This window comes from Heterodontus francisci, chromosome 9, assembly GCF_036365525.1.
Source record: "Heterodontus francisci isolate sHetFra1 chromosome 9, sHetFra1.hap1, whole genome shotgun sequence".
NCBI lineage: Eukaryota > Metazoa > Chordata > Chondrichthyes > Heterodontiformes > Heterodontidae > Heterodontus > Heterodontus francisci.
The window spans coordinates 44,133,098-44,158,656 of NC_090379.1; the positions used below are offsets into that span (position 1 = coordinate 44,133,098).

Sequence of the window (25,559 nt, forward strand, 5' to 3'; positions counted from 1 at the left end):
CTTTCCTGCTCCATGTGTTTGCACTTGGACTGCCATCTACCAGCGGCAGCTCTGTAATACAACATTTAGCTTCAATATCTTTTCTGCATATCATTCTTTATTTTCTAACTAAGTCTGCTCCCCTTCACATCTGCTTTATTAAAATGTAAGTGTCCCGCATTACCTTACATACCCTCTTTGCACAGTCATTGATACTGGTTTGATCAAGGTGAAGCTCATCCTATCTCTACAGCCTCACTCTGCTCCAGGATTTCTCTTGCCCTAGGAATCTGAAACCCTATCTTCTACACATCTTTCCAGTCATGTGCGCTGTAACTTGTCCAGGAAGTGGCACAAGAAGTAATTCTGAGATTACCACACTTTGCTTATCTTTAGTTTTGATGCACAGCCAGTGGTCTAATGCCAGCCTACTGGCTGCATCTGACAGTATACAGAAACCAATCTGAGACTTCAGCCTAAAATACTCAACACATCGCAGATGCTATGTCGTTTCCTTGATATGTGACCGTATATATTTATGACATACATAAACACACACACACACAGATGTATATATATATATTGCAACTGCACAAACTATTTTCAATATAAAGATAAAAAGTAAAATATTTAAAAGTCTCTATTGTAGGGGTGCCTACGTTTTATTGACATAACTGGACTGAGAAAGGTGGAAATGAATTAAGAAAGGTAAAACTAGTGGGCATCACGGCTCAATGAACAGAATGAAAACGCCAAGCTGTTCTGGACCAATAATGTTGATGCTTAACGGCTACCCACTGTTTTATTTCTCTTTGGGGTTAGGAGGTGTTTAATTGGTCTCCAGCTGTTTCTGTTTAAAGTGATAGAAGTTATGAAGCAATCACTGCTGCCACTCTTCCATTAACAAATGGAGATCCCACGCTCGGGTTGAATAGCAGGTTCCAAGCTGGACAGCATTGACTTGAATGAAGTCTGTCATGACAGTTAAAACAAAATTGGATAAGTTTGGTTCGGTAGTTTAAAAAGGGCGAATAACTATGTCAAACAGGAGGAAAAAGAGGCGACTTCGCTGTTGTGTTCAAGGTAAAGAGGGTGTTGTAACCCATTCTGCCTGGATTTTTCTAAGATATTATGTTCCCTCCTCTTTTTATTGTGTCAACTAGATTTGAATAATGTAATTACCTAACTGTAATGTTACAAACTGGCACCGTACAGATGGAGTGGGATGTGTTATTAATTGCTGAATAAAGCCAGTTGCTGTACTTCCTGTTTTGTTTCATTCATGCAGTGAACGGTTAACTTAACGGTCTTGAATTTATTGCTGTCGCTGCGAAATATTAGAAGGCCTAAAATCAGCCATTGAAAAGGACCAACATTAAAACATTTAGTTATGGCAGCTATTTTAGCTCCGCAAACTTGCACATCATTACGTGTCAACAGTGGATTATTTTATTACCCTAATAGTGGGGTCTTACTGTCCGTGATCAATGAAATCTGAGGAAGTTCTGCACAAATGTCAGCTGTGGTGCAGGGCAGGGAAGGTGCAGGGGCGGGCGGCGGCCTCGAGTTTAAGCCCTACTTCAGACACTTGAGCACTTTACCTGAGGTGACGCTACTGTACATTAATTTTGAGACTCGGTGTTTTCTATTAATGAGATGTTAAACCCTTGAGTCCCAGTTTACCCTCTTGGGAATGTAAAAGGTCTCGTGGCAACATTTGTCACTTTTCCTTGGTGGAATGATGCATTTGTTGCTTTGTTCCACCATGGTAAAATTGAAATGAAATGGTCTAAGACCTGAATAAATGTGGGGATGAACTAGATGTTTGTGATCAGTTCTGATAGGTTATGGACCAGAAGCGTTAACTCTGTCTGTTTCTTTCTCTCTCTGCAGATGCTGCCAGACCTGGTGAGTATTTCCAGCAGTTTGTTTTTATCTCAGGTTTCCAACATCTGCAAATTTTTTTTTTTGTGGTTCTGGTTATAAAAGTGCTTGAGGCTGTATAAACTTAGGTACCTGAAGTTGATCGTGGTGTAGAATCTGAAGGTGTATGGCTTCATATGACCAATAGTTTTTTTAAAGCTCAGGAAATTATTTTTAAAAGTAATCATTATAGAGGACACAGGAACCTGAGTGCCCGGCTAATTCTACAAAGCCTGATACCACTTAAATCACTCATGAAAATTACTTAAGGTAAAAAGTGACTTTTTGTGGGTGGGGAAGTTCATTCAAATGAACATGAGTACCAATGTCAATTTAATGTAACTTATGTCCTGCAAACTTTTAGTAAACTTCAAACTTATTCCAGGATGGCAACCTGGGGGGGGACAAAGATTTGATTTTATATAGCACTTTTCATAACCTCAGGGTGTCCCAAAGCCCTTTACAGCTTTTGACATGTAGTCACTATTTTATATATGAAATGCAGCAGCCAAGTTGCATATAGGAAGCTCCCACAAACAACAACATGATAATGACCAGATAAACTTTATTAGTGATGTTGATTGGATAAATATTGGTCAGGACACTGGGAATAAGTCGCCTGCTCTTCTTTGAAATAACATCATGGGATCTTATACATCCACCTGAAAGAGTAGATAGGATCTTGGTTTAATGTCTCATCCAAAAGATGGCACCTTCCAGCCTACATTTTTGTGCTTCAGTCTCTGGCATAGGTCTTAAAACCACCTCTTTCTTACTCTGAGGCAAGTGGATCACCCATTGAGCCATGGCTGACACCCAAGGGAGAACTCTATTTACATAAAGAAAAATACAAATTTTCACTTTTTTTAAGGCATGTAATGTAATCCATCAAGTCTTGGATCTATATAGCCAGAAGTCAATCTGATTTTTAAAGAGACCCATTTGCTGATAATTCAGTGGAGGGACATGTTTTGGATCTTTCCATTTTTGAGGAACTTGTGTTTATTTTCAATTATCTCCACTTAGCTAAGTCAGGACATTGTCATTTCCAAGCTGTGTTGGGAATTATCTGTTGACCAGAAGTTTTTCTTCTACATTAGAATGTATGATTCCCTCATAGGAAGGATGATTAGCTGTGTCTCAAACTCTGCCTTTTGGGTTCTTGTTCTGTTAGTAACAGCAATTTTTGTGATTAAATATGAAATCATCTTGCCCAAAAGTTTTCAAATCACTTGCCATTATTTGAAGGACAAACTGGCCAACAACTTTAGATTTTCATTGGACTCGTGGCTGCACTTGCATTTAATTGTTTTTAGTGGAACTAACTGAATCTGTCAGTCTTTTATTCAACCTTTGCATTTACTTGTGAAATAAAATTCACACCAAGGAAGCTTAATTTTAATGCCATAGCCCAGGGTTTCAAGTTAATTTGGGCAGTAAGGAGGAATGATGCATAAATGGTTCTTTGGGTTTAGTCACCAATGTGACTGGAAAGTTTAGGCATATGGACTATTTTATTGGATTAAAGGTATCAAAAGTCAAAGACAGAATGATAAATATATCTGATCTGGGGAACACGACACAATAGCGACAGGAATATTTAAGGTACAACAACAACTTGTATTAAAAGGCATTATATAAATGTAGTAAAATGTTCCAAGTCACTTCACAATATGACTAGATTTGACACTGAGCCACAGGAGATATTTGGACAGGAAACCAACAGCTTGGTGGAAAAGGTACAGTTTAAGGAGCATCTTAAAGGAAGAGAGAAATGTGGAGGTTTAGGGAGTGAATTCTAGAGCTTTTAAGGCCTAGACAACTGAAGGCATGACTGCCAATGGTAGAGGAAAAGGAAATGGGATGCACAAGACAATTAAAACTTGTATTTAAGTATTAATTTTGTTGGCCAACCTTGGTTTTTTTGGTTGTCCCTTACATAGAGGAAATCCTGAAATTCTATATATCCTTGTTGCAATAATTTATTTTAAGTAATGGTTGTTTTCTTTCAGAATTTGAGAGCACAAATGTGTACACAACTCCAGACTGCATGGAAGTATTGGCAACTCAATACAAGGTGACATGAAAACACTTTTTAAAGAGAATGTTTATGAAAAAATGGAGGAAAGGAAGGATGCATAAGTTACACTTTTTTCCTCTTTCAAGGAAAAATGTAAAGTCGAGTCAAGTACAGAATCTGAATCTGATGCCTGTGCTACTAATGAGGTAATTTTCTCTTTCATTTAATATGCCAAAAGGTTATACATTATTTTTATATCCTTTATTTATCCACTACAGGCATTGATGAACCCAAATTTACCTGATTCTATAAAGAATCTCAAAACAGTGAAACAAGTAAGTATCTGAAACTTAAAGTAAATCTAGAGCTAAAGTAAATGTTGAAATTGTTCTTCAAAATGAAAATTTCCACATACTAGAGTGGCAGGATGTATTCAAGAACACAGTACTGTGTTCTGTAACGTGATCTATATTGTAAGCATCCAAAATAGATTGAATATATTACTTAGATATTCATAGCCATTGGTTTTACATTACATGCCATGGATTTACATAAAAGAAGTTTTGCCTCCAACATGTACATTTTCTCAAACTTTAATTGACACATGAACTCTTGTGCAATCACTGGAGACTAATTAGCACATGGCTCAGCAATGAGATTCCCTCACCCCATATTCCTATATCTGAGAGCAGTTATTTTTGTCCAGCTTTTGATAATTGGTTCTATTTTGTTAACTTTGTTAAGGAGTGTCTATCATTATGTATAATTTTTATTAATGAACTGCTCCAGCAGAGTAATGTAGGTGCTGGGGGAATGGAACAGTTTCCATCTTTGATATGCAACATGGATTCTCCCAAATGAAATATAACTGGTCAGACACAAAGTTAAACCACCTTTTACTTTGCCACAACTATATGACTTAACTCCCTAAAGCTGGCAGAAGGAGAGATTTCCCTTCCATCAAAACTCTATCCCACACGTGAGGGGATGGTAAGTAAAACAATATGCTGGTCCTCTGTACTACTTGGTCCCACTTCCCTCCTGTCACACTAACTTTTTTGTATTTTTTAAAAAATTGCTTTAAAAGCTACAAAACTGATGATTACTCACTTTTTTAAAATCTTTGATCATTTTTCCAAGGTAAGCAAACTATTTGTATTCTTCAGTCTTCCTGGACTCGCTGCTGTGGCTGCGGGCAGGTGGACTTGACTTGCACAAAACAGTGCAAAAGAAACATCCAGGTTTATATATTCAGCTGGTAGTTCTTTGGGGGCCAAGTGGATTCAGACCACTCCTTGGCAGGTCAAAAGTGCTGGTCCCATTGTAGTGATGATCACTCTGGATGTATGCAACCCTTCCCCCACCTCATGGATTGGCTAGAGAAAGACCTGAAATAGCAAGTGTTAATGAAGCAATGAATTTCATAACTGGTTAAATTTATAGCATAAATATAAGAATTAGGATAGAGATATGGAGTGCTTTAAGTTAATCTGGGTACTGGTGTGTATGCATGTGGATCGATTGTACTTGTTGTCCACAAACCTTACTTTCAATTGTCATAATTTTGGTAATGCCTTTATAGAACCATAGTTTATAGCACAAAAGTAGGTAATTGACCTTCTCATGTCTGTTTGGCTCTTTTTGCTACAGCTAGAAACAGATCTCATTTCTCTGCTGTCTCCACTAGCTCGCTATCTTCCTCTGCTCCAAATGTTTATACAGTTTCCCTTTTAAAATATGCTATAGTCTGTTTCAACCATTTTTCTGGCAAATCAGTTCATGCTCCAAAAATCCTCCCCTAATGTGTGTTTTTTTTAAAATGTATTCATTCATGAGCTGTGGGCACAACTGGCAAGGCCAGCATTTATTGCCTATCCCTAATTGCCTTTGAAAAGGTGTTGGTGAGCCACTGCCTTGAACTATTGCAGTCCACGTAGCGAAGGTACTCCCAAAGTGCTGTTGGGTAAGGATTTCCAGGATTTTGACTGGGTGACAATGAAAGAACGGCAATATATTTCCAAGTTGGGGTGGTGTTGAGCTTTGAGTGTTAGAGCTGTGCTCATCCAGACCAGTGGAGAGTATTCCATTACACTTCTGACTTGTGCCTTGTAGGTGGTGGAAAGGCTTTGGGGAGTCAGGAGGCGAGTTACTTGCTGCAGAATACTCCGCCCCTGACCTGCTCTTGTAGCCATGGTGTTTAAAGCTGGTCCAGTTGGTCTGGTCAACAGTAACTCCCTCCACCTCCAGATATCGATGGTGGAATTTTAGCGATGGTAATGCTGTTGAATGTCAAGGGGAGATGGTTCAGCTGTCTCTTGTTCGAGATAGTCATTGCCTGCCATTTGTGTGACACGAATGTTACTTGCCACTTACCAGCCCAAGCCTGAATGCTGTCCGGGTCCTGTTATATGCAGACACTGGCTTCATTATCTGCAGAGTTGCAAATGGAACTGAATATTGTGCAATTATCAGTGTAAATCCCCACTTCTGGCCCTACACTGGAGGGAAGATTACTAAAGCAGCTGAAGATGGTTGAGTCTATAACACTACCCTGAGGAACACCTGCAATTATGTCCCGGGGCTGAGATGATTGGTCAACAACAACAAGCGGCTTCTGTTGTGCTCGGTATGACTCCAGCCAATGAAGAGTCTTCCTTAGAAGTACCATTGACTTGGATTTTACTAGGGCTCGTTGATGCCACGCTCAGTCAAATGATGCCATTGTTGATTGAGAGTGCACTGATGGGGTGATAATTGGCTAGATTGGATTTGCCTTTTTTTATGGACAGGGCATATCTAGGTAATTTTCCATATTATTGGGTAGATGCCACTATTGTAGCTGTATTGGAACAGCTTGGCTAGAGGCATGGATAGTTCTGGAACTTTATAGCCAGGATGTTGTCCAGGCACATGGCCTTTTCTATATCCAGTGTGCTCAGCCATTTCTTGATGCCGCATGGTGTGGAGTGAATTGAATTGACTAAAGACTGGCATCTGTGATGGTGAGGACCAGTGTTCTCACTAAGCTGCGTATGTGTGACTGTTACTGTGCTGACTGCTCACCAGTCATCTCCTTTTAAGATACAGCTTGTGTGTGATCACATGATTTAAAAAAAAAAAAAATTCATTCATGGGATGTAGGCTCACTGGCCAGGCCTGCATTTATTGCCCTTGAGAAGGTGGTGGTGAGCTGATAAAGTTTAAATACACCCTGCACTGAAATGCAGGCAGCAACAAAAACATTAAAGGGGTTGTTGGGACCTCAGGAGGCCAAGATGGACTCTTCACTCGGTATTTCTGGCTGAAGATGGTTTAAAATACTTCATCTTTTGCATCATGTGCTGGACCCCCACCATCATTGAGGATGTTCATGGAGCTATCTTCTCCCCTTTAGTTGTTTAATTGTTCACCAACATTCATGACTGGATGTGGCAATACTGCAGAACTTTAATCAGTTCTATTAGCTTTGTATAGCATGCTGCTTCTGCTGTTTACCAGTTAATAATGGATACGTGGCTTTAAAATGGTCAGGATGGGGCATTTAGTATTCAAGGATATAAAGTGTTCAGAAAATATAGGAAAGGAAAAAAGGGAGGTGGGGTAGCAGTACTGATTAGGGAAGGCAGTATAATGTTGGAAAGGGAGGATGTCTTTGAGGGGGCAAAGGCAGAATCCATTTGATTAGAGTTGAGAAACAAAAAAGGTATGATCTCACAACTAGTGGTATTCTATAGGCCACCAAATTGTGTCAAGAAAACACTATATGCCAAATGAGAAATATGAATTAATCAGTTGGAAACTTACATTAGACTTTTAATGGAGAAAATCCTGCAGTTAACTTTTTTTTTTATTTTAAAAAAACTGGCAACCAAGATGGCCACTGCAATTTGAATCTGAGACACTTTTGCACATTCCAGGGCACAACTGGAGCCAGAAGTCTGAAGCCCTGGACCCAGAACAATGGCTTGCTCCAAGTCATTGAGTTACCCAGGATTGCTTTAGCACAGCAGTCAAGGAAATCCTGACAGATTAACTTTGAAAGAGCAAACTCCTGAGTGTAAATACTGGTATCTTGGGACCTGTGGAGCCAATTCTGAACCTTGTATCTCATGCCATTATTGTAGCTGTATTGGAACAGCTTGGCTAGAGGCTTAGCTAGTTCTGAAACATTATAGCCAGGATGTTGTCAAGGCGCATAGCCTTTTCTATATCCAGTGTGCTCAGCCATTTCTTGATGCCGCATGGCATGGTGTGAATTGAATTAAGACTGGCATCTGTGATGGTGAAGATCAATGTTCTCACTAAGCTGCGTGAGTTAGAAGGTTCCGAGAATATCCTGAGGCAGTCATCTATTTTATTTATTTAGAGATACAGCACTGAAACAGGCCCTTCGGCCCACTGAGTCTGTGCCGACCATCAACCACCCATTTATACTAATCCTACATTAATCCCATATTCGTCCCACGTCCCCACCATCCCTCCGTTCCCCTACAACCTACCTATACTAGGGGCAATTTATAATGGCCAATTTACCTATGAATCTGCAAGTCTTTGGCTGTGGGAGGAAACCGGAGCACCCGGCGAAAACCCACGCGGTCACAGGGAGAACTTGCAAACTCTGCACAGGCAGTACCCAGAATCGAACCCAGGTCGCTGGAGTTGTGAGGCTGCGGTGCTAACCACTGCACCACTGTGCCACCCATCTGTCCATCTCTGGAAAACTGGGAGTTTTGTTACACAGACACACCTTGTCTCTTGTGTGTCAGCAAGTTTGAAAACTGTCTGCAACTGTGGACCTTCCAAGCCTACAGACTGCTGCAGCCAGGACCAGGGAAAGAGAGCCACCTACAATTCTGCCTCCAAGAAAACCCTGAGCAAAGCAGGCCAACCACAAAGTGCACTTTGACCAGCCAAAGACTTCAAGAATAGAACTCTAACTGGAAGACCACCGAATCATCCAGCCCCAGACTCTGTATTTAACTTTTTTTTAAATTCTGGACGTCAATCCAACCAAAAAAACTTACTTACTTTCCACTTTGTAATCTATTTGTGTTTGTGTGTGTGTGTGTGTGTGTGATCCTCGTGTGAATGTGTAGTGTATTAAAATTATTTTACATTTTGGTTTAGCTTGTTGAATAGAATAAACTTGCCTCTTATTTAAATTCAAGAAACCCTGTTCGATTAGTTCTTTCATGATCACATTAAAGGTAAAACACTGAGGTGGTAAGCACAACCATTGTTTAAAAGGAATAAACCCTGTTGCGGTCAAATAAGAGGAAAGGCAAGAGGGTGACCCCCCCCCCCCCCCCCAACCCCCTCACCGTGGTCGTAATAACTGAGAGATATATAGAGGAGTAAATCTACAGGGAAATCTGTGCAAGAACTATAGAGTGGTGATATTGGGGGACTTTAATTACACATCGATTGGGATAATGTTAAAGTAAAGGGAAAGGAGAGGGAGGAATTTCTGAAATGTGTTCATGAGAACATCCTTGACCAGTATGTTCTCAGTCCAACCAGGAAGGAGGAATAGCTGGATCTGGTGCTGGGGAATGAGGTGGGCCAAGTGTCTGTAAGGGAATGCTCAAGCAATAATCTAAAGTAGAACTTCTAAATTGGAAGAGGGCTTACTTCAATGGGATGAGAGGGGATCTAGCCAGGGTCAAGTAGAACCGAAGATTGACAGGAAAAACTCATGGAGCAATGGGTGATCTTTCAGGTACAGGCTTGGTATATTCTAACAATGATGAAAGGCAGGGGAACCAAAGCCAGGGCTCCTTGGATGACAATAGATAGAGATTATGAAGAAACTAAAAAAGAGGGTGTATGATACATGTTAGGTGAATTCTTCAAGCGAGAACCAGGCCAAATACAATAAGTTGAGAGGGGAAGTGAAGATGAATGTACAACTGGCAAAGATTGAGAGACTAGAAAGACGGTTAATGTAAAAGGGAACCCAAAAATCATCATCCAGCATGTAAATAGTAAGTGGGTTGTAAGAGGTGGGGTGGGGTCTCTTGGGGACAAAGAGGCACAGGGCAAGATCTGAATATTCAATGAGTATTTTGTATTGGTGTTTACTAAGGAAGAGGATGTCTACAAAATATCAGTAGAAGCAGAGATGGTAATGGATGTGGGGAAAATTGATGGGCAGCCTTACCAGTACATCCTGCCTATACTTAGAGTGGCTAAGTTGCCTGGTCCAGATGGCTTGCATCCCAGGTTGCTAAAGGAAGTGGGGTGGTGATAATGAAAGGGCTTGCCATAATCTTCCAATCTTCTCTAGATATGAAGGAGCTGCCAGAGGATTGGAGAGTGGCAAATGTGACCATTTTTCAAGAAAGGGTGTAAGGCCATTTCTAGTAACTACAGGCCAGTCAGTTTAAGATCTGTGGTGGCTGAAGTTTTAGAAACCATAATCGAGGAAAATATCAACAGGCATTTGGTGAGGTTTGAGTTGATCCAATATGGATTTGACTAATTTTTTTTTTTGATGAAGAAACAGAAGCTTGATTAAGGGAAAGCAATGGATGTTGTCTAGTATTTTAAGAATGACTGACAAAATACCACATGAAATGCTAGTTAGCAAAATTGCTCACGGAATAGGAAGGTTAGTGTCAGCTTGGATTTTTAAAAAAATTGGCTTAAGGACAGAAAACAGTGAGTCATGGTAAATGGTCGTTTTTCAGACTGGTAGATAATGTTCCCCAAAGTTCAGTGTTGGGACCATTTCATTTTTGATGTGTATTAATGTCTTTGATATTGGAATAAAGAGTAAAATTTCAAAAGTTGCCAATGATACCAAACTTCGAGGTGTGGCAGACAGTGAGGATGATACCAATCCACTGTAACATGCCACCGCCAAGTGGCAGATGGAATTTAATACAGCCAAATGTGAGGTGATGCATTTTGGCAGAAGGGATAGGGAGTGGTAATATAGACTAAATGGTACAGTTCTAAAGTGTACAGGACAGAGGGACCTGGGGGTTCATGTGCATAGATCTTTGAAGGTGGCAGGACATATTGAGACAGTTGTTAACAACAAAGCATGGGATCTTGGGTTTCATTATTAGAGGTATTGAACACAAAAGCAGGGAAGTTCTGCTAAGCCTTTATAAAGCTCTGGTTAAGCCACTAGAGTATTGTGTCCAGTTCTGGTCACCTCACTTTAGGAAGGATGTGAGGGTGCAGAGGAGATTTACCAGAATGGTTCCAGGGATGAGGGAATTTCGCTACAAGGTTAGGCTGGAGAAGCTGGGGTGGTTCTCCTTGGAGTAAAGGAGATTGAGGGGAGATTTAATGGAGGTGTACACAATTATGACCAGTTTAGATAAAGTAGATAAAGAAAAACTGTTCCCATTAGCTGATGATACAAAGATTAGGGAACATAGGTTGAAGGTTTCGAGCAAGAGCTGTAGGGGGTGCGAAATTGAAGTTTTTAACCTGGAATTCACGGCCTTTGAGGGTGGTGGAAGTGGAGACGATGAATGATTTCAAAAGGTAATTGGGTGGGCACTTGAATGAAATAAACTTGCAGGGCTACAGAGTCAGGGAATGGGACTGATTGGATTGGTCTACAAAGAGCCGGCATGGACTCAGCCAAATGGTTCCTCCTGTGCCACTATGACTCTATGTAGTCCTGTGTTGTAACTTCCCTAGATTGGCGTCTCATTTTCAGGTAGGCCTGGTGCTGCTCTCCTACACTCCTCCATGAGCCATGGTTGGTCCCCTGGCTTAATTGTAAAGTGAGAGATGTGCTGGGCCATGAGGCAACAGATTGTGGTAGAATACTGTTCTGCTGATGCCTCACAGCACCTTATGGAGATCTATTCTGAATCTATCCCATTTAGCATGGTTGTGATGCTGTGTAACGTGATGGAGATTGCCCTTAGTGTGAATACAGGACTTCAGGGTCAAGGATGTCTCTGAACGGACAGGGGGCATTCTGAAGGGGGAGGGTGAACAGCCAGAGGTTGTGGTACACATCGGTACCAACGACATAGGCAGGAAGAGTGACTAGGTCCTGCAGGGGGAGTTTAGGGAGTTAGGTAGAAAGTTAAAAGACACGATCTCTAGGGTTGTAATCTCGGGATTACTCCCTGTGCCACGTGCCAGTGAGGCTAGAAATAGGAAGATAGTGCAGCTAAACACGTGGCTGAACAGCTAGTGTAGAAAGGAGGGTTTCAGATATCTGGACCATTGGGATCTTTTCAGGGACAGATGGGACCTGTACAAGAAGGACGGGTTGTATCTAAACTGGAGGGGCACAAATATCCTGGCTGCAAGGTTTGCTAGCGTCACTCGGGAGGGTTTAAACTAGTGTGGTAGGGGGGTGGGAACCAGAACAGTAGGTCAGCAGGTGAAATAACTGAGGGGGAACTAGTAAATAAGGCCAGTAAGACTAAGAGGAAGAGCAGGCAGGGAAATGTTGCTGAGCACAGCGGGACTGGTGGTCTGAAGTGCATTTGTTTCAATGCAAGAAGTATAACAGGTAAGGCAGATGAACTTAGAGCTTGGATTAGTACTTGGAACTATGATGTTGCTATTACAGAGACTTGGTTGAGGGAAGGACAGGATTGGCAGCTAAATGTTCCGGAATTTAGAAGCTTCAGGTGGGATAGAGGGGGATGTAAAAGGGGTGGGGGAGTTGCATTATTGGTTAAGGAGAATATCACAGCTATACTGCGGGAGGACACCTCAGAGGGGTCATGCAGCGACGCAATATGGGTGGAGCTCAGGAATAGGAAGGGTACAGTCACGATGTTGGGGATTTACTACAGGCCTCCCAACAGCCAGCGGGAGGTAGAGGAGCAGATATGTAGACAGATTTTGGAAAGATGTAAAGGTAACAGGGTTGTAACAGGTGATTTTAACTTCCCCTATATTGACTGAGACTCGCTTAGTGCTAGGGGCTTGGATGGGGCAGAATTTGTAAGGAGCATCCAGGAGAGCTTCTTGAAACAATATGTAGATAGTCCAACTAGGGATGGGGCCGTACTGGATCTGGTATTGGGGAATGAGCCCGGCCAAGTGGTCAAAGTCTCAGTAGGGGAGCATTTCGGGAACACTGACCATAATTCCGTAAGTTTTAAGGTACTTGTGGATAAGGTTAAGAGTAGTCCTCGGGTGAAGGTGCTAAATTGGGATAAGGCTAATTATAACAATACTAGGCAGGAGCTGAAGAATTTAGATTGGGGGCGGCTGTTTGAGGGTAAATCAACATCTGACATGTGGGAGTCTTTCAAATGTCAGTTGATTAGAATACAGGACCGTGAGGAAGAAGGATAAGTTTGGCAAGTTTCGGGAGCCTTGGATAACGAGGGATATTGTGAGCCTAGTCAAAAAGAAAAAGGAAGCTTTCGTAAGGGCTAGAAGGCTGGGAACAGACGAAGCCCTTGGGGAATATAAAGAAAGTAGGAAGAAACTTAAGCAAGGAGTCAGGAGGGCTAAAAGGGGTCATGAAAAGTCATTGGCAAACAGGATTAAGGAGAATCCCAAGGCTTTTTATACATATATAAAGAGCAAGAGGGTAACCAGGGAAAGGGTTGGCCCACTCAAGGACAGAGGAGGGAATCTATGTGTGGAGCCAGAAGAAATGGGTGAGGTACTAAATGAGTACTTTGCATCAGTATTCACCAAAGAGAAGGACTTGGTGGACGATGAGTCTAGGGAAGGGAGTGTAGATAGTCTGGGTCATGTCGTTATCAGAAAGGAGGAGATGTTGGGCATCTTGCAAAGCATTAAGGTAGATAAGTCCCCAGGGCCTGATGGGATCTACCCCAGAATACTGAGGGAGGCAAGGGAAGAAATTGCTGGGGCTTTGACAGAAATCTTTGTATCCTCATTGGCTAATGGTGAGGTCCCAGAGGACTGGAGAATAGCCAATGTTGTTCCTTTGTTTAAGAAGGGTAGCAAGGATAATCCAGGAAATTATAGGCCGGTGAGCCTTACGTCCGTGGTAGGGAAATTATTAGAGAGGATTCTTCGGCACAGGATTTACTCCCATTTGGAGACAAACGAACTTATTAGTGAGAGGCAGCATGGTTTTGTGAAGGGGAGGTCGTGCCTCACTAACTTGATTGAGTATTTTGAGGAAGTGACCAAGATGTTTGATGAAGGAAGGGCAGTGGATGTTTGTCTATATGGATTTCAGTAAATCCTTTGACAAGGTCCCTCATGGCAGACTGGTACAAAAGGTGAAGTCACATGGGATCAGAGGTGAGCTGGCAAGATGGATACAGAACTGGCTCTGTCATAGAAGACAGAGGGTAGCAGTGGAAGGGTGCTTTTCTGAATGGAGGGCTGTGACTAGTGGTGTTCCGCAGGGATCAGTGCTGGAACCTTTGCTGTTTGTATTATATATAAATGATTTGGAGGAAAATGTAGCTGGTCTGATTAGTAAGTTTGCGGACGACACAAAGGTTGGTGGAGTTGCGGATAATGATGAGGATTGTCAGAGGATACAGCAGGATATAGATCAGTTGGAGACTTGGGCGGAGAAATGGCAGATGGAGTTTAATCCGGACAAATGTGAGGTAATTCATTTTGGAAGGTCTAATGCAGGTGGGAGGTATACAGTAAATGGCAGAACCCTTAGGAGTATTGACAGGCAGAGAGATCTGGGCGTACAGGTCCACAGGTCACTGAAAGTGGCAACGCAGGTGGATAAGGTAGTCAAGAAGGCATACGGCATGCTTGTCTTCATCGGTTGTGGCATAGAGTATAAAAAATTGGCAAGTCATGCTGCAGCTGTACAGAACCTTTGTTAGGCCACACTTAAATATTGCGTGCAATTCTGGTCGCGACACTACCAGAAGGAAGTGGAGGCTTCGGAGAGGCTACAGAAGCGGTTTACCAGGATGTTGCCCGGTCTGGAGGGCATTAGCTATGAGGAGAGGTTGGATAAACTCTGATTGTTTTCACTGGAACGACGGAAGTGGAGGGGCGACATGATAAAGGTTTACAAAGTTATGAGTGGCATAGTCAGAAGCTTTTTCCCAGGGTGGAAGAGTTAGTTACTAGTGGACATAGGTTTAAGGTGCGAGGGGCAAAGTTTAGAGGTGATGTGTGAGGCAAGTTCTTTACACACAGGATGGTGAGTGCCTGGAACTTGCTGCTGGGGGAGGTGGTGGAAGCAGGTACGATAGCGACGTTTAAGAGGCTTCTTGAAAAATACATGAATCGGATGGGAATAGAGGGATACGGACCCCGGAAGCGCAGAAGGTTTTAGTTTAGACGGCATCAAGATCGGTGCAGGCTTGGAGGGCCGAATGGCCTGTTCCTGTGCTGTACTGTTCTTTGTTCATCTCCCCCAGTAACTGCATGATGGTCACTCCTGCCAATACTGGCATGGAGAGATGCATCTATGATGGGTAGATTGGTGAGGATGAGGACAAAGTAAGTTTCTTTCTTGTGTTGGTTCTCACCACCTGCTGCAAGCCCAGTCTTTCAGCTGTGTCCTTCAGTGCTCAGTTAGTGGTGGTGCTACCGAGCTACTCTTGGTGATGGACATGGAAATCCTTGCGCCCTTGCTACCCTTGAGCCTGTTTCTTCCAAGTGATGTTCAACATGGAGTACTGATTCATAACTGAGGGAGGACAGTAGGTGGTAATTAGAAGGTTTCTTTTCTGATGTTTGACCTGATAACATGAGATTTCATGTGGTCTGGAGTCCATGTTGAGGACTCCTAGGGCCACTCCCTGTTGACTGTATAACCACTTTGTCGCCACCATTGGAGGGTCTGTCCTGCCGGTGGGACAGGACATAACCAGGGATGATGGTAATGGACTCTGGGACATTGGCTGAAGGGTGTTATACTTTTGAGTAAAACTGTCGGGCTGTTACCTGACGAGTCTGGGACAGCTCTCCCAATTTTGGCACAAGACCCCAGATGTTAGTGAGGTGGACTTTGCAGGGTTCACTGGGCTGCAAGTACCTTTTTATCATGTCTGAATCTGGTACCTAGGTCAATGTTGGTCGTCAGTCAAGTTTTATTTTTATAGCACTTTGACACAAGTGAGTGACTGACTTGCTAGGCTATCTCCGAGGGCTGTTAAGAGTCAACCACATTGCTGTGGTCTGGAGTCACATGTAGGCCAGACTAGGTAAGGATGGCAGATTCCTTTCCCTAAAGGACATTAGTGTGCCAGTTGGGTTTTATGAGCATCAGTTAGTTTTATGGTCACCATTACTGATTTTTTTTTTTAATCTCCAAATTATTTAATGAACTGAATTTAAATTCCCCACTGCAATGGTGGGATTTGAATTAGTGTCTCTGGATTACTAGTCCAGTAAGATGACCCCTATTACACCCCTATTAGAGCCTTTAACAATTTAAAGTTATGAACAAGCAGATGAAGTCTTTTATTCCTATTCTATAAAATTCATATTTTAAAAACTTCTTAAATCTCCTCTTGGTCTTCTCTGGTGCAGTAGAAATAGTGTCAATATCTAAAGATTCTCTTAACTATAGTTTTCCATCCTTGGCATCATTCTGGAGAATATATGTTCTGTCTTTAGTGTCCTTTCTATAATAGGGTTCCTAAAATTGTACACAGTATTCTAACTGTAGCTTAACCAATGATTTTGTTTTTTTTTTTAAAAATCATTTACCTCTTCACCCTTGCAGTCTGACCCTAGTTATAAAACCCAAAATTCTATTTGCCTTTTTTATGCCTTTAGCTATCTTGTTTGTGCTTTGAGGGGATTATGTATTTGAACCCTGATGTCCTGTGCTCATCTACACCCTTGAGTGTATTATCTCATACCTCCCCTGCCCCCTGCCAAAAATGTATTACCTCACACTAATCCACATTATATTGTATTTATTTGTTTGCCAATTCCACTAACCTATGTCTTTCAAGTCTTTTTTCAGTCCTCATTATTTGCTATACACCCTAACTTTTTTTTTCTCTCCCTCTCTCTATTACCCTTAATATCTTTAAATTTGATCAAATCAGCCCTTAACCATCTAAATTCCAGGGAATACAATCCTAATTTGCATAATTGTAATTTAATCCTTGGCGTCAGGTATCATTCTATTAAATCTACGCTACACTCTCTCCAAGGCCAATCTATTTCCTAAGGTGAGGTGCCCAGAACTGCTCTCAGAACTCCAGGTATGGTATAACTAGGGTTTCATGTAACTGAAGCATAATTTCTACTGCTTTTGTATTCTAGCTCTCTAGGTATAAAGAATGTAGTCCGTTAACCTTTTTTTGATTTTATTTTCTGTACCTGTTCATGACATTTTAATGATCTATGTACCCAGACCCCTCCCCCAAACCAACCCCAAATCTGTTTGGACCTCCACTGTTTCTAGCTTTCACCATTTCACTATCTACTGCATTTCTTTATCCAATCAGTTACTACTTAAATTCTAAAGTTTGTCAAACACAACTGGCCTTATATGAATCTGTGCTGGCAGTCTTTGATTATCTCAAGCATTTCTGAATCCCAGTTACGGATTCCAAGTTTGCCCACAAATTATGCCAGACTAACTGGTTTATAAATCATCCATTTTATCAATTTTCCCCCCTCTTTGATTGAGGTAGATACAACAACTACGGCACAATTTGCATGTTTGAGGATAGAAAATGTGATCAAAGCCTTTACTATCTCTTATCTGATGTCTTTTGACAGCCTAGGATAGCATCAGAGCCCTGTGACTTATCCATCTTCTGTTATACTAAACTTTTTACAGAACCAATTCCTTTCCCAGTTAGCTCTAACAATTCTTTGTTCTCCTGTTCACCTTTTAACCTTTAACATTGAAACTGTCTTCAAATATTTTGTAAGGGCATTTCACTATGTAAACAGTTGCCTATTGTGGTTTGATGAACCAATCAAATTGGGTGGGGGTGGATTTGTCTGTTTTCCCCTGTTACTGAAATTTCTAATCTTTTAAAATTTAAAAGAAATTTTAAAAATATGTCCATTGAATAGTCTTTGGTGTCTCTTAATGCTTTCAATAAAGTTTTAACTTGAAAACCTCAGCATCTGCCAAAAGCTTGAGCTTGACGGGTCCTGCAATATGACCATATGCCCTGTACGTGATCTCCTAGGTTGTATCAGTAATATTGAAGCTAGCCAAATGAAAATCTTCTCTTGGTCTCCAACATTTGGTCATTAAATTATTTGAAGAAAGGTGAGGGAACAAATTGCAGTAGCTTTATTCAGGTAAAATTTATATCCAGTGTATTTTTTAATGTCTAAACACAACTGACTACTGATTTGAACACATTGTAGCTTTAGCTGCATCAATACTCTCTAAACTTTTGAGACTGTCTTTCCTTGTCCTTGCTTGAATTTTAGAAAACACACAAAAACCTCATCAATTGTGTGATGTAGATTGATCAGAAAATGTTTAGATTCTAATTATTAGAGAAATTTCCAGGAACTAATCCTAAAATTATCAAATTTAATGCTTACAGAGATCACTTCAAAAGTACTCACAAAATCCCAGGAATCCAGAAGTGAGCCAATTCACACCCCACCACAAATGATACCAAACCAAAAGATTCCCTGCACACCGTCAAAGCCCAGGACTCCCATCCCAGTGCTACCAAACTGACTTCCCTGTGCCCAAAGCCAGTTCCGCTAAATGCCAGATATTTACCTCCAATTGCTACTGCACACCAACTTGCTGTGTATTTGCAGCTTTAAAATTGAGATTAAAAATGATCTATATGGGTTTGTGTTTTCACAGCATTATGGATAGATCTGAGAAATTCAATCCCCAAACACCAATAACCAAAAATAGAAATCATACAATGTTTACAGCACAGAAAGAGGCCAATTGACCCATCATGTCTGTGCCAGCTGCAAAAAGATCCACCCAGTCTAATCCCACCTTCCAACATTTGTTCCGTAGTTCTACAGATTACAGCACTTGAGGTGTATATCCAGACTCCTTTTGAATGAGTTGAGGGTTTCTGCCTCTACCCTTTCAGGCTGTAAGTGCCAGACCCCCACCTCCCTATGGATGACATTTTTTTTCTCACTTCCCCTCTAATTTTTCTACCAATCACTTTTTAAATCTATGCCCCCACTGACCTCTCTGCTAAGGACCCTTCACCTCCACTCCATCCAGGCCCCCCAAAATTTTGTACATTTTCAATCAGATCTCCCCTCTGCCTTCTCTGTTCCAAGGAGAACAACCCCAGCCTATCCAATCTTTCCTCATAGCTGCATTTTTACAGTCCTGGCAACATCCTTGTAAATCTTCTCTGAACCCTCTTGAGTGCAATTACATCTTTTCTGTAATGAGGTGACCAGAACTGCGCACAATACTCTGGTTGTGGCCTAACTAATGATTTATACAAAAACAAGAAATGCTGGAATCACTCAGCAGGTCTGGCAGCATCTGTGGAAAGAGAAGCAGAGTTAACGTTTCGGGTCAGTGACTTATACAGTTCCAGCATAATCTCCCTGCTCTTACATTCTATACCTTGGCTAATAAAGGAAAGAATTCCATATGCCTTCTTAACCACCTAATGTCCTGCTACCTTCAGGGATCTGTGGACACTCACTCCAAGGTCCCTCAGTTCCTCTACACTTCTTAGTATTTTCCCATTAATTGTGTAATCCTTTTGCCTTGTTTAACCTCCCTGAATGCATCATCCCTCACTTTTCAGGGTTGAATTCCATTTGCCACTTTTCTGCCCATCTGACCAGACCGTCAATATGTTCCTACAGCTATCCTCGCTATCTACCACATGGCCAATCTTAGTGTCATCTGCAAACTTCTAGATCATGCCCCCTACATTTTTGTTCAAATCGTTCATATAAACCACAAAAAGCAGGGGACCCTGTACCGAGCCCTGCGGAACGCCACTGGAAACAGCCTTCCAGTTACAAGAACACCATCAACAATTACCTTTTGTTTCCTGCCACTGCACCAATTTTGTATCTGCCTTGCTGCATTTCCCTGGATCCCATGGGATTTTTTTTTTAACCAGTCTGCCATGTGGGACCTTGTCAAAAGCCTTGCTAAAATCCAGGTAGACCACATCAACTGCACTATCCTCATCTATCCGATCAAGTTGGTCAGACAAGATCTTCTTTTAACATCCATGCCATGTAAGAGAAAATGAATTTTACTTTAAGTCAGTGTTTGATGTCCCCTGCATGGTATAAACGCCTTTACTGTTATACAACAGTACATCCTCAGTTACTGAGCAATATTCCAGGTAATTTGCCAGGCATTACTAAACTACTGAGCCTCAAGTGAGGCGCGAGATTAGAAGAAATCTCTATACCAACCCACATGCTTTAATGTGGACTAAATTCCCAGCTAAAGGAAACTAGAGTTTGATTTTAAATATAATTAATGGGATAAAATCCTGCAAGAATGGATGTAAGTAATTAAATTCTTGCTGCTACGATGGTAAATGAGTCTTTCATAGAATGTTAAATTTTGGTTGTAAGCATTAATATTTTGAATTAATGCACTGACATTTTGTTTACTTTAAGGATTGGGGAATTAATTTTATTTTGGAAGCTTTATTTGTAATTAGTTGCATCCTTCAAGAGATTTGAGTTGTGTAGAATCCTTATGAAGCAAAACTTGGGTCTGGAGAAGGAAGATGATTGATTTGGGTCTCATATTGCAAGTAGTTATTTCTAATAACGTGACTTTTCCAAAACTTAGTATTTGGATCCATATGATGGAGACTTAGAAAGTACATCAAGTGAATCGGATTGTAGCAGAAGTGTTCTGCTGGATGGTTACATTGAGAAGATAAATTATCAGTCCCATGCTATTGTAGCAATTGATGGAAGGAAGTTGCCAATAAAACCATATAAACAATCCTTGCAGATGACTTTTGAGACTGTGTGTAGTTATACAGAGTTAAACTCCACAAAAATGGAACCTGTGCCCACTGCTGATGCACTTCTACAATCTTCCAGTGAATCAGAAGTACTGTCTAACAGAGTACATGATCTGACATTTCCAACAAATAGACTTTTCTCAAATACCAAGCAGAAGCAGTTTGAATCATTAGATTTGGAGGTATTGACTTCTCCTGTAAACTCAGACATTGGAGAACATGGATTTATGAGTATGTTAGCTCTGCAAAGCCCGGGGAAATGTGACTCTGGACACCAAAATACCCAGCTATGCTCAGGACGAATTTTAAAGGCTTCTCATGAAAGATTTCATGAAGGAAAGCGCACGCCAAAGAGAAAGCTTGGAAACCCTTTGATTGATACAGGCAATGACCGGATGAATAAAAAGAAAAGCCGTATGAATAAAAACTGAGGTAAGCAATTGCCTTGCGAAATAGTTTGTTGAAGAACAATGTATTGCTTTGAACTGTAGCATTACCGAAAGTGTATATTAACTAATGACTTTTTATTTGAAATATGTGCTTTTCAACATGTTGCTGGGTCATGCAACTTTCTTTCCCATTTCAGGCACCCAGTGTTAGCATTAATAACACTTTCTTCAGGTATAGCCAGGGAGATTGAGTAAGACTCCATCACTCTGTCAAAACAACACTGCCTCAGCCCAAGCAAAGAATATGTTTTAATACAGAATTCTGAAGTAGTTGACTTTTTTTACTGTGGTAAAGTTCTGTGGGTGCCAACAACCTTCAAATACAAGTTGAAAGTCTTGTGAATGCGAGTGGAATACTTTGGGCTTGTACTCATCCTGCCTCCCCAATCATTCTCAATAGCATGAGATGCTGGGGCCAATTGCTGTAATAGATACTTCAATACAGACCAAGGATCAAACTTGGAACCTTCTGTTCTGTATGATCTAATACTAAACCTGACCAGTGCATTTACCCATTAAGGCATTGTGGAAGCTCTTAAGAGTTTGTGAAAGAACCACCATATTTGTGATATGAGGCTAATATCTTGAAGTCACTTTTGTTTCCACCAAGATGAAAGCAGCTTCTTGACAGTAAAAACTCAGTTAAACAGATTCTGAACAAGTCTATTGATTTTAGGTTTAACATTTTCTAAACTATGCCAAAAAAAAAAAGTATGGATGAGTTTTTGTTCTCAGAATATGGGCAATGCTGGCAAGGCTGTACTTGTTACTCGCCCTTAGTTATGCTGATGAGATAATGGCCTCCTTCTATAGTGTTTGTTTGTTTTTACAAATTGCATGGCTTCTAGGTCCCTTTTCAGAGGATATTAAGAGTCAACTACAAAGTATGGGATTGTACTCGTGTATAGGCTAAACCAGACAAAGGTAGTGAGCTCCCTTCTCTGAAGGGCATTAGCCAAGTGCCCAGGCTAAAAGTAATTTTGCTCTCGTGTTTCTTTTTTAAAGAGCTTTATTTCAACCATGTACCTAGAAGTTGATATCGTCACTCGGCTCAAGTCATAGTGTGTGTGTATATAAAAAATCTTTGTTTTGTAGAAGTTTACTGGAATCCACTGTGGCTACCATTTTGAATCAGCAAGCATTAGTGGTCATTCATTAAAGTATGCTATTTCTATGTAGGATCTATTTTTAATAGATCTATGTGTTTTTCGCTCTTTTTCAGTCTCAATGTTTTAGGGCTCACCACACATTTATTATTTGGGAGAAAGAAGACAAAACCTGTTCTTTTCTAATGAGCCCTTGTGTTCTAGTCTCACTAAAGCATACCCCTTTCACTTGAGGAGAACCTTTTGCTGAAATAGGGCATTCAACACCACACAAGAGGAGGTGATGTCTGTAAATTGTATTGGGGGTGGGGGAAGAGGAGAGGAATGGTCTTGAAGTTTAATGCAATAATTGTCCAGCAGTGGGGGTTGATGTGCTGCCTTGATTTGTATTAAGGAGAAAGAAACCACGAAATAGAATTATAGCTTGTTCCATTTTCAGTTTGATATTCATTTTAAGTATAGAATAATCTTAAAAACTGGTACAAGATCATTGTGCATATACTTAATGAAAGAGGCTGATCTACTGAAGTATAATCAGCACAATGAATGTTAATGCTGTACCAGAAAAAAAAAAATGCTTTCTTAATTCAGTACGACTCAATGTTGGTATGGACATACAGTAATATGTTGGAAATAAAGTGGGTTAGGGAGTATGAGATGTTTTGGATAGAGTGCTTTCACTGGTCTTGACTGGTTCTTAAAAGAAAATTCAGTGAATGGTAATCAGAACTTTAAGAAGCTATCTCAAAATAAAAACCTTTTTTTTTTATATAAAAGCCTCTTGCTGTAATACTGTAATGGCCTAGCAAAGGAAGGAGCGCCATCTGTGACTAGGAGTCTGCACCACTCTAGGGGGAACAGTAGTCCAGTTTATGCTTGTAGGTGTTAGCAAGCAGAATATTAAGTCCCAAATAGTTCCATCCCAGAGCCTCATAAAAGTGAAGGTAAAATTGGGAAGAATGAGAAATCTTTCTCTATAGTCTGACCTGATGTGGGTAAATTCAGTTGAAAAACATTCCACATGAGCCTACTGTAGTGTTTGCTTAAACCACTGGGTGGAGCAAGAGAGCAGAATGGAATTGTGGGAGATTTTTGGAAGCTTCTGAGACATTTTGAATGTCTCTCAGAAACCGGCTGTTAAGATATGTTTCCAATCTGTACGATCCCTTATAGCTAATGTTGTTGTGCTTTAAATAAACAAGTTGGTTTTTTAAACAGTGTGATATCTGCATTGCTTAGAGTTAAATCGGATATCAAAATTAAACCCAGCGTAATCATAAAAATTTGGTGACTAGTGTTAACATAACCAATTTTTTTTTGTTCAGGAGTGAAGAGGATCGAGTGACCAATTGGATGTATTTATTCATTAACTGGGCTAGAAGAACCATGAGGACAGGAATATGATTGTTGTTGTATATTGCAAGTTGTAAACAAAGATTTACTATAACCATTTAGTTTGCATAGAGTTTTAAAGCAAAGCCATGGTTTTCTCTAGCCATTAATCCTAGAAATGGCCTCAGTCACTTTCAGTATTTGAATGAGTATGCCAAATGCATAATTTGCCAAGTCTTTGAACCAAAAGTACTCCCTTTCCCTCTAAAAGCAAAATAGTAACTATATGGCACAAAGTTAAATTTAACAAAATCTCTAATCATAGAATGGCTACAGCAGAGAGGCCTTTCAGCCTGTTTCAGGTCAGTGACCCTTATCTCGACCTTTCTGCCAATGGGAACAATGTCTCCCTATCTATTCTGTCCAGACCCCTCGTGATTTTGAACACCTCTATCAAATCTTTTCTCTCCCTTCTCTAAGGAGCACAGTCCCAGCTTCTGCAACCTATGTATGTAACTGAATTCCCTGATCCCTGGAACCACTCTCCCTTTCAAATCTATTCTGCACCCTCTCTAATGCCTTCATAACCTTCCTAAATCCTGGTGTCCAAAATTGGACACTATTCCAATTGAGGCCAAACCAGTGTTTTATAAAGGTACAAAAGTAAAAGTTACATTAAACCTTATGCCTCCTATTTATGAAGTCCAGGATCCTGTATGCCTTTTTAACCGCTTTCTCAACCTACCCTGCCACCTTCAATGATTTGTGCACATACACTTTCTGCCCCCACCATCTTTCTACTCCTCTTTTAGAAATGTACCCTTTATGTTATATTGCCTCTCCTAATTCTTCCTACCAAAATGTGTCACTTCATGTTTCTCTCCAAATTTCATCTGCCTTGTGTCTGCCCATTCCAGCAATCTATGTCCTCTTGAAGTCTGTGGTTATCCTCCCTATTCACAATACTTCCATGTTTTGTCATCAGCAAATTTTGAAATTGTGCCCTGCATGCCCAAGTCTAGGTCATAATAGAGATCACGAAAAGCAGTGGTCCTTCTACTGATGACTGCCTATATTACCAATTTGAGGAATTGGTCAGCACTTCCATCCGTTGACAGTGATGAGTAAGAAAAAAATGGGTTTTAGGCACTTAATGTATTACTTTAATTATACACATTATTTCTGGTAATCCTTTCACCACAATAGTGACTGTCTGTTTTAAGATATATCCTTTGGACAGAGAACTTGCATTTTATATAGTGTTGTTCACAACCTCAGGAAGTCCCAAAGTGCTTTACAGCCACTGAAGTACATTTTTTTTTTTTGAAGTGTAGTCACAATTTTAACATAGAAAATGCAGCAGCTGATTTGACGGGTTGGGGATAGAGGCCTGCTACCAGACCTGAACCTGACAATGTGTTGGGGTTGGGTCCGGTCGCTCTTCCAGGTCGGACACACAGTAAGTATTGCATTTTGCTCTGTTGGCAAGTGTCAAAAGTTGAAAAGCCTATCTGAGCTGGGTGTCTGGGATGTCAAGGAGGGAAACTCTTGAGTCTGCGCAGTGAGCATCTCTGATGTCATTGTGTTCATAATGCAGCTTCCTGCAGATTTGAAGTTGGAATGTAGATAAAGTGAACATTCCAGTGGTCAGGTTGGGTCGGGCATGGGAAAAAAAAATGGAGGCACTCTGGTCCGATGTGGTTCTGTTGGGTTCGTTTTTTTCCCCCTGACTTAAGCAGGCCTTTAGTTGGGGTAACCTGAGAGGCTTGATCTTGGAGATGTGTACGTTGAGGTCAGATATGAAGCCAATGCCTAAGATCTGAAAAAATAGCCTAAACTAACACCCCTTGAAGAATGTAATCTCCAATGAAGATCTATGCAAAAAAAAAGGAAATATTTGTCAGTGTCCACAAATTGT

General features: G+C 40.8%; 1 protein-coding gene across 2 annotated transcripts; it reads left to right on the forward strand.

The window, feature by feature from the left end:
- Positions 1–1,299: 1,299 nt before the first annotated feature.
- LOC137373463 (uncharacterized) lies at positions 1,300–23,707 on the forward strand. 2 transcript variants are annotated; one of them, XM_068038293.1, is made up of 6 exons: positions 1,300–1,585; positions 3,915–3,979; positions 4,069–4,128; positions 4,201–4,257; positions 20,574–21,186; positions 23,635–23,707. In XM_068038293.1, exons 2-5 carry the CDS (start codon positions 3,953–3,955, stop codon positions 21,183–21,185), a joined length of 756 nt encoding a protein of 251 aa, XP_067894394.1. In that variant the 5' UTR covers positions 1,300–1,585; positions 3,915–3,952; the 3' UTR covers position 21,186; positions 23,635–23,707. The 2 variants fall into 2 exon arrangements, with proteins under 2 accessions (XP_067894394.1, XP_067894395.1); XM_068038294.1 differs by lacking the exon at positions 4,069–4,128.
- The last annotated feature ends 1,852 nt before the right edge of the window (positions 23,708–25,559 follow it).

Coding starts and splice junctions, on each gene's coding strand:
- LOC137373463 (XM_068038293.1), top strand. CDS start 3,953: ATGGAAGTATTGGCAACTCAATACAAG. Junction 4,129..4,200: donor ATGCCTGTGCTACTAATGAG/GTAATTTTCTCT, acceptor TATCCACTACAG/GCATTGATGAACCCAAATTT. Junction 4,258..20,573: donor ATCTCAAAACAGTGAAACAA/GTAAGTATCTGA, acceptor TCCAAAACTTAG/TATTTGGATCCATATGATGG.